Source organism: Pyxicephalus adspersus, chromosome 1 (genome assembly GCF_032062135.1).
Source record: "Pyxicephalus adspersus chromosome 1, UCB_Pads_2.0, whole genome shotgun sequence".
Taxonomy (NCBI): Eukaryota; Metazoa; Chordata; class Amphibia; order Anura; family Pyxicephalidae; genus Pyxicephalus; species Pyxicephalus adspersus.
In genome coordinates this window covers 42418154-42427928 of record NC_092858.1, presented here as the reverse complement: position 1 = coordinate 42427928, position 9775 = coordinate 42418154, and the positions used below count along the sequence as shown (strand labels likewise).

The following is a 9775-nucleotide window of genomic DNA, read 5'->3' as shown; positions in this document are numbered from 1 at the left end:
GCAGTAAAGGTGAACAATGGTACTGTTTTATATGTTTCTAAATAAGAACATTTTAAGATATAGCACAATCTTTCATTCATACACAAACTGACTTTATTCACAACTAATATAAAAAAAAAAAGTTTCGGGCTAAAATATTGTCATCACCAAATCAGAATCACAAGTTGTATTTTTCATGATGGTTAGGAAACTCACTGGAATTACCTTTGGCCTACAAGGCCCATTGGATATTTAAAAAAAACATTTCAAAGAACAATGCAATAAAAAACGAAAGTTCAAGTGCAAGTGTAAGTGTAAAAGAGAACAGAAAAGAACAGAAACATGTAGAAAACACAGTAGTATACATTTCAGATTACTTTTGTGATTTGTTTAGATTACTTTGTGCTATACGATGACAATCAAAATCAAAAGTTTGCCATTCTATCTACCCCTACAGTATATACGAAAGGAAGAGGAATAAGTTTCACTTGCTCCATTAACCAGACAGTATGGTTTTTGACTAGTGTATTGCCAAAAGTAATTTATAGTATATTCAGTGGACAGCACAAATATTCTCCATAACAGCCAATTAAATGTCAGCTGTCAATTAAGGGGCAACAAAGCTTGTTCAGGTTGTTTCACATTTGTAAAAAGGACAATTAAATGACCTCTACATTCCAATGTTATGTAACACAGTAGACACACCTTAGCCAGTAAGCTAGTTCTTTCACACATCCCAATACTATATTATTGGCAGATCAGCTGGCATCTTGTATTTTTTATTCATCAAAATCAATTGTTACTCATTTGATTTTGCTTGGCCCCACCACAGCATGTGGCAGTCAGTCTGAGTTTCATTTGACCAAACCTATCCCCTGCTATTGCTATGCCAAATGAAATGCACCTGGGACAGTCTAGGCTTCATTGCCAAAGCCCTATTTCACCCAGCATAAAAATGTGATATATATGCTTAGTTATATGCCCCAATTAAACATCAGGGCCAAACCACACTGGTGAGTGCTAATATGTTATAGCAAACGCATTAACACTTGCAGGCGCCCCCTGCACGCGCTGCTCCAACCCCTGCTAACCCCAAGTAATTACGTTTTGAATAACGAGAGCAGCAATATTACATGTTACATAATATAAGAACTTTACTTTTAGCTTGCTTATTAGTTAAACAAATGGCCTGAGCTAACACAATTTCCACTCCCCATAGACTTCAATAGAGTTTGCTGCATTATTTGTTAACATAAAACAAGATTAACTAAACTTTTTGCTTTAAATTTGATTTAATATATTGAGGCAGGTGTGGTCATATGTTCTAATATTGTATCATTTATATCCGTGTACAGTAGGGAATCATGACAATGAGCAATCCCAACCAGGAAACTGTAAAAAACCTGAATAATCTGGGTACCAAACTCAAAAGAACTTTCCAGGTAAAATTAGCAGCAGTTTGCATTTGCTGTTTAAAGTTGGTCTATGGTGGAGCCTTTTAGGGTATCTCTTCACTTCTTGTTTTCTCTTGTCAGTTTATTTTCTCAGTACATGTTAGAAAAGCTACAGTTACAATAATCAAGTTTTTCTAATGCCAGAAAAACAAAAGCTCAGACAAAAGTGGGCAATAATAAACTACAGTTTAAGAGCCTCAACATTCAGATAGGCATGCAATATAGGGTCAATAATTGGCCTTTTATTACTCCTTATATGCCAGTTAGTGTTTGTTATGTACAGTTCTGTGTACATAGTAAGAATGGTATAAAAACAATCGGGTATCAAAGGCGCATAAAATAAATAGCCTTAATTATAGAGAAAAAAAACTCTGATATATAATTGCTTAATAGGTTTTACAACAACTTACTTGTCAGGCTTTGCATTTAGGGAACCTCTTTACTATACTATAGTGACTGCGTCACAAACTTAAAAAAACCTGCATGTGACACTACATAAAATAGGTATTTAAAAGGATTACATATAGTGCTTTCTTTCAATACCTTACTTTTTTATTTACTTGCATTGTCCCTGAACTTGTTAGAAATTCTGACCACGCTAGAAAAGTCAATTCCCTAGCAGAGCTCCCTACCTCCTTGCAACACCTTGTAGCTCCTCATGGCACTTATTCTGATCATTTTACTCCCACCCTTACCTACCTACATACCTTTTTATGTAGCTGCTAGGAAAGGCGCTAAGGAGAATATAATGAATTATCACAGCTCTGCATCTACTGAGGCTGCTGAAAATACAAGGTATATCCAAGATGGAAGCATTTAGCAGCAGTCTCAGGGCTTTTAAATGTCTACACAAAGTAGACCATACAGTTACATAGCATGGTAAATATGGTAATATTGTTGAAATGAATGGTCTGGTGGTTTTAGATAGTTTGCTGAGGGAAATCCCCAAGTTGATGGAAAGCTTAAAACTGTGTGCTGGGCAGGAAGCATTCCTAGTGCAGAATGTATAGGAAGAATGCTGCTTAGAAGCTGCTCACTAGCCAGGTCTCCAGGTAGTCTTACTCTTTCAAAAATAAATTTAAGAAACAAATATGGGAAAAATATTCTTTCTTGCACAAAATAATTACATAAAAAATATTAGCCAACTGCTGTCAGTCTTCTCAGGTATAAACCATTGTAGGTTCCTTTACAACAAGGCTGGAAGAAGGTGCAGAAATCACACAGCTTTAATATAAAGTCAATGCATCACTCATCTATTTTGCATGCTCTGGTCACGGAAGTTATAATATTTACATAGTCAGCACTGCAGTGCACAACTGTTAAAGAGGATGCCTATTAGTTACTGAAGATCAATCACATTATTACATGGGCCACAACTTATTTTTTTTGTTTTAGTCTTTTCACATTCTTATTACCTAAAGCCCTCTAACTATAAAGTTTAATTCACTTAACGTCTCAGAATGTAATAAGGTACCACATAGGACATCACGTTTAGGGAAATACAGAGCAGGAGCAGAGCAGTTCCAATGTGAACACCATGGACACAGCAAACATGTCGGATCACTGGTAAGCATTCAATGCTTCTTCAAATTCCCTAGATTCCATTTGCAGATTTGAAAGCATGGGGTCCCTGCATGGATCTAGAAGGAGATCCTCTGAATTTAAATCTAGTTAGAGAAAAGATTTAAAAAATAAAATGTCAGTCAAATGAAACTGAAAAGAAATATATAAAATCTGAATTCTACGTGATATATAACTCCAACAAATGCAGTTATGTATTTATTACAAGTCATTAAGGTTTAAATGCAACTTGAATTTAGTGTGGTATCAACCGTCAGTAATACTATGTACATTAGAACACTGGGAAAGCAAGCAGCAGTGGAAGAACATAAGGATCTGCTGAAATGCATATATACTATGCTCCAACTACTCCTTCAATGTCCAGGGCACAAAGGTGACCTACCTGCATTCACTCAATGAATTAGGAAAATATCTGGTGGCCAAAATGCCTGTGCTATCTTACAGGCTAACTGAATATGTAAACAAACAGGCAGATATAAAAACCTCTTCTGTATAGAAATTAAAAAATAGGGGCCAAGCATCAAATAGTACAAGCTGGCTAAAGCAGGTTTACATCCATGTAAAGATACTTTGCATGGCTCCAGAAATGCTGAAGTCTAATACACACAAAACAATTTTACACTTTGGATTTAGTCACCAATAAAATGATCAGCTCTAATTTAAATCCAAAGCAAAATTAGCGGCCAACTGACTGATATAGGTGCCCAGTTTTTGGGTCCTTGATGAGACACAGATTGGAGATGGTGGAAAATACTGATCAAAATTACAAATCATGTATGTGAACCATAAAGCAAATCTGATTGGAAGCTCCAATTTGTTCAGTAGTTCACTCCATGCCCACACCATGGTCAGAAGGGAAGAATATTGTACACACGTGTTGTTTTAAAACTTCACAAATAATTGGCGGCAGATCTGCATGTGTGTCTCAGGTCTTAAACACTTAAAATCTCCAAAGCTTAATAATGTCACAAGCAATAGTGATCCGCAAATCAAATCCACATTATCTTTTTTATAGGCTTTCCTAATATTAAAATTTCAAATGCTTCTGCAGCACTTGGAACATGTTTACCCTTAATGAGATCTTTCAGGTCCATGTCAAAATTATCTTGGGAAGCTCCATTTAAAGCTTCATCAAACAAAGGTGTTCCAGGGTCATACTGTGGCGTTCCAGATGCAATGCTGCTCTGTAAATCATCTGGGTTTCTAGAATTAAAAGAAAATATTTATTGCCAAATAAATACAAATTAATAGGGCTTCAAGATGTTGTTACAGTTAATTGATTATGCTGGCTGAATTAAATACAAATATTAAAGGGAAATGTTAAAGGCTGCACCCTACACTATCCAGGTCTGTCACTGGCATTGGGGCGAAAACAGCTGCAGGTATCTAGTGCAGCTTCCTGAACACTTCTGGCATGGTGATCTGACGGGAAAATCTTGTACACTTTCTTTTTGCTACATCCCGTTCCTACTCCCCACAACACACTCAGGAGCTTGCTGATAAATCCCAACCTCACATATCTCTATAGGCCCAGCACTATAAAGGACAGCTTCAAAGGCCAATAGAAAGCATGAGCCAGAAGGCTGTGAATCAGCTGTACATCTGGTGGGCGATTCCATCTTGAATTCTCACACTGGGTGGCTACAACAAGGAATCTACTGTAAAATGTTTCAGTGGGGCAGGTAAATAATGGGGAAAGGCAAATGAAAAGACAATAGCTGGGCCCATTGTATGACTGGGATCCAAAGCACCTGCTACTGTAACTTTCCTGTTTTTCCTAGTCAGTATCTTACCTTTTAGAAACAATGATCAGCCTACGCTTCATGTACTTCTGATATTCCAGTGTTACTAAAATAAACAAGTATATTTATAGTAAACTAAACAAAAAAAAAATCAAGCAGAGTTTACAGTAAAGTTTAGCAGGTATATTTTTACTTTAGAACAATAATAGCAACAGCAAAAATGCCATTTAACAGGATACAAAACATTGCTGCCTCAGGGGTACACAGAACAAATCTTGTTCATCAGGAATTGCCACGTCCTTTTCATCTTCTGCAATGATACGTTACCTTAGAGTAGGTCTAAATCTTTAACTGGATGACATTTAGTGAATGTCAGATTCGCTGCTTTATTAATAGACTCCCTAAATTGTCATGAACACTATTTTTTTTCTTTCAGTGCTGCTGAACTTCTTTAGTCCCGTTCTGCCACCTTCTGCCAATGTGTACTCAGTTCAGCAGAGTCTGCTACATATCATTTGTCTGGACGGACTTCCTGATAATGGCAGTGATTGACCATGGCTATTAGTGGCCTCCATAAGGGCTAAGATGTGCTAGCAGGGGACAGTAACAGAGTGCCTGAACAAAGACCTTCACGGAAGGATCAACAGATTATCTTAAATAAAAAACTTAAGATTTAGATAAACAAAAAAAACAACTTACTCTCATTTCTCTGCTCATAGTATTTTCCAAAAGCCTCATCCTTGGGAATGTTAGGGTAAAGATATTTTAGCGGGTTCTCTGGAATGTTTTCCTCTGCTAAAAGTTGGTAGTTACGAATAATCTCAGTGAGCGGGATGTGTGACAGTTCCTTCTTTGTATATGGCTCTACAGAACGGATAAAGTAGCTTCCTGTGGGGCACAGACCAAGATCAGGTTAGAGAATTTACATTTTTTTTTAAGCCATTTTATGATGCATTGTGGCACATTTATTGCTGTCTGAGATAATTATTTCACTTACAATAAATGTCATTCTTCTTTTTACATACTGAGCAAATGCAAGGGACGCTAAAAACTTTGTGACGTTGACAGTCCTCTCAACAATCCTGGGCTTCCATCTACGTTCTGACCAAGCCCCCCAACCCAGCATTTACATCAGTATCATGTTGTTATTATTTATGTGATGCCATTTGGAATCTCTATTCCATGCTTTTAGAACTCAAGCAAGAAAGGGGTGTATCAAAGTCATGTGACTGCAACAAAAACATAATAACAGTAAAGGTATTTGGAAGAGTTTGAAACCAAATTATGTTATTTGCTATGGTAAAAGGAACAATGATAATAGGTAATTACATTTTGCTGATATACCAACCTACTGAGAAATTTGTGGATTATAGTGTTCAGTTATTTTAGCATTACCATAAATAACCATTTTTTTCTGTCACCCTGTTATGTGCAGCAGTACCCAATGTGTTGTGCAATGAAGGTTTACATAGACATGGGCATGTTATATGCTATGTGCATTTTAACATTTTAAAAATAATTTAATTTTTGACACTTACCTATTTTTTTTACCAAACTTTATTGCTATCAGACAGGGGCTAGTAGAAATTCTACATATTAGCATTGGGCAGGTAACAGGTACTGTTCATGGAAATATCAGGGGACTGTTACAGCCCCTAATGTCACCCCTTCCCTCTCCTCCAGCTGATTGAGCAAAGCCTGTAAAACAAACTGTTTACCCAGCTTTGCAGCCACTTGAGTTCTGAAACCAAAGGTGCTCAGTGATGTGCTTCTGCATTCACACTCTATAGAGAAACACATTTTTTACTAACTAGTTCTGTGCCCACTGATAAAAATTAAAACAAGCTCATAACTACTGCTCAAGCAGAATTTGTTTAAGGACAGATAATTTGGTAATGATTATATCAAGATTTGATCAGAACTATTTAGATATTAGTATATTATTATTATCTCATACCATCATATTGATGATCCACCCAAGAACATGTGATGCCACCATCACGGATGCTCTCACTAAAGCGAAGCAGAAAAGTGCCCTGCTGCTTTGTCTTTAAGAGAGCGTCTTCCATGCTTCGGCTTACAAATCCCATGACACTGCTGTGATGCAAAACAAAATAAAATGCGATTTGGAATGTGAAAAATGGAGATATCATTTTTTTTTACAGATAAGATGGCAGAACAAAGGCATTTTCACGTTTTCTCATTATCACAGATCTCATGACAAGCAAACCTCGAAGCCTAGTCCAGGAATGCCTCTCCTCCAAATGTTCTAATTCTGGCAATGATCCTGACACTGATCATGAAGCAACCAATTTTTTTTTAAGAGCTGATTAAAGCTTAGGTAATCTGTTGCGGTGTATTATATAATGTGTGTTTACATCTGGTATTTCCAATGTTGCCATTGCCTTGGGGCAGCCCATGTATTATGAAAGACTGATCTAAAATGCAAGGTGGAGCATCACAATAGATGGTATGTGTATTGCTGTGTGCTGTAGTGTGTTGAGCTTCACTGTAAGGTTCCTTGGAGCACAAAGCACCTGCTCAATTGGTTGTGTGTTGTGGTACCAGTGAACACCACACATACAGCATGTGCACTGAAGTGAGGAAAAGAGCTGTAATGTGCACGTTTAATGGGCTTTGAAACATTACCTATTGTTTCTTCCAGAAGCAGAAGAAATGTACATGAAAACACAAATGTGTAAAAGAGGCTCTTTCCCTAACTCCGTTGTTTAACAAAAGCAGTAAGTCACATTCTAGGCACGTAAGTCATGTACTAAAATGCATAATTACCCATCGTTCCAGATATTTTCCAGATGTCCTTTAACAAGTGTCACAATGGCATCAAACCATACCCAAAAGGTAAATGAAACTCTGAGCATGTTTTCCTGTCAATAATACATAAACTGTTTAATTATAAAATCAATCTTATACTCCATTATACTGCATTATACTGCATACACAAACTGAAAAACAAAGGCCACTTATCCCTGACTTCTTTAATTTGTGTCTTTCCTTCTATAATTTCAGCAGCTTTCAGGAAAAAAATGCAGTGAGGTGGTAAAATAATTTGTTAGTAATTAGTAATAATAATTAGTTTGGTAATTTAGATTGCATTGATAAAAAGGAAAATAGAATTATCTTATGAACCTGACCATGTAAGATCAAATTAAAAAAAGCCTGTTTTAGGGGAGAACATACATGGTTCCTCCTGTGTTCAGGCTCATTTATATGATAAAGCAGATTTTTCTAGGGGAGGGACATATTTCTACTTTAAAATAAAAAGATACAAAGTTAACCAGTCAATACATGATTCATAGTATTTAAATATAACGTTGCTAAACGTTAAGAACTCTTTTGGTATTGGAGTGTATAGATCTTACTTTTGAAAACTTGTTCCAAGCCACAGAATTCCCCTCTTTATCTACTGTACCTGAGCAAAAAAAAAAAAAACCCAAAAATTAGAATTAACATATTGCAAACAAAAAAATTGTAGGTGCAAAACAGACATAGAAAAGGTTGCAAAGCTGTAAAAAACAGAATGGTACAGCAGACAATATGTTTTCTGTGGAAAGTTTTATAAACATATTACTAAATAAAGGCTTTATATGTGCTAAAAAATCATTGTAGTATAAAAAGAGGTAAAAAGCTTTGTATGGTAAAAACTGCTGAATACTGTAACTTTATTAGCTTTATTATTATTATTTTAATAACTTTATTATTAGGATTATTGCAATGGAAGAACACACAAATCTACACCCTGTCTGTAGAAGATCCAGGAGATGAGAAATAAATCCAAGAGGAAGGAAACTCCTTAAAGAAAGCCGTGTTGCATACAGCCTTTGGCTTCAGCAGGGGCTGAATAAACCTTGGTTTAATATTGTTGGAAGGCCACATTAATATTTTCCGGGTTAGACAAGATATATGAGCTTGGAGATTCGAGTTATGATAGCTTTGATATCTCTAATTTTTAGATTAACATTTTATCTGTTGTATGGTGTGGATATCTGAAGAGGTGGCTTGGGTCCAACTAAATGTTTTATGTTTGAATAACACTGGGGAACACATTTTTTGTTGAGTTACACTTGTTTACACTTGTATTTTACTAATTTTTGGGTGGTGAATCCAGAAATTACCCCAGTTTTTTGGTATCACATCCAGTTTTTAGGATACAGGGTACCCCCCATTTTTGTCAAAAAACATGCAAATTTTACATACATATTAACTTGAATATAGTGTTTAATAATACAAAGGATTTGTTGTTACGCTGACATTTTTTTTTTTACAGTAAAACATTTGAAAATTAATCAGGTATGCAGTTAAGGTAAAAATTATGCTTATAGCTTTTCCTGGAGTGTTCAGTGTTAGGACAATCCTGCCGGATGCTCCAATAATAGTCAGCCATCATATGTACATCCCATCTACCCCGATACCATCCTTCCATGACCTTCAAATCTTGGTTGAATTGTTCACCTTGCTCATCACTGACTGCACCAAGGTTTTCCGGGGATATAGAAAGATGGCAATGCAGAAAATGCACCTTGATGCTCATATTGCAACCAAGCATTTTTTTTAAAGATAATTTTTATTAAAGTTTTGCAAAAATCGTTACAAACAATAAAAAAGAAAAGTGCAAAAAGAAATGTAAATAAAGAAAAGAGAATATATAACAACAGAACATTTGAACAAACAAACCAACAATAGTGCCAAAATAAAGGAACAACAATTCTGAGAGTGTTCACTCCTTCAATGTAGTCACAAAAAATCCCAAAACAAAACACAGGCAACCAAACCTTTTGTAGCTCTCCAAAAGTTTCTGGAAAAGTTCTGAGTAATTATTTGCTCGTGTGTTTCCAAGAAAGTCCTTGACAATGGCTTTGAATGATAACCAAGCATTCTTTTCGACTTCTGACATTGTTCTGATGAAATATTCATCTTTGATGAGCTGCTGAATCTGTGGACCATCAAACACACCGGCCTTTATTTTTTCCAAAGACAGGCTAGGAAATGCCAAAATTAGGT

General features: G+C 36.0%; 1 protein-coding gene across 3 annotated transcripts in view; it reads right to left on the bottom strand.

Moving 5' to 3' along the window:
* Positions 1-151: 151 nt before the first annotated feature.
* STAT2 (signal transducer and activator of transcription 2) overlaps positions 152-9775 on the bottom strand; it is a 41111-nt gene continuing 31487 nt past the window's right edge. For 2 of the 3 annotated variants that reach the window (XM_072408399.1, XM_072408416.1), the window contains 7 exons: positions 8137-8186; positions 7547-7641; positions 6714-6853; positions 5456-5644; positions 4808-4862; positions 4084-4217; positions 152-3100 (listed from right to left, as the gene is read on the bottom strand). In XM_072408399.1, the coding sequence (XP_072264500.1) occupies positions 2994-3100; positions 4084-4217; positions 4808-4862; positions 5456-5644; positions 6714-6853; positions 7547-7641; positions 8137-8186 (770 nt within the window). In that variant the 3' untranslated portion in view covers positions 152-2993. The remainder of the gene's footprint in view (positions 3101-4083; positions 4218-4807; positions 4863-5455; positions 5645-6713; positions 6854-7546; positions 7642-8136; positions 8187-9775) is intronic. The other variant, XM_072408408.1, reaches the window with a different exon arrangement.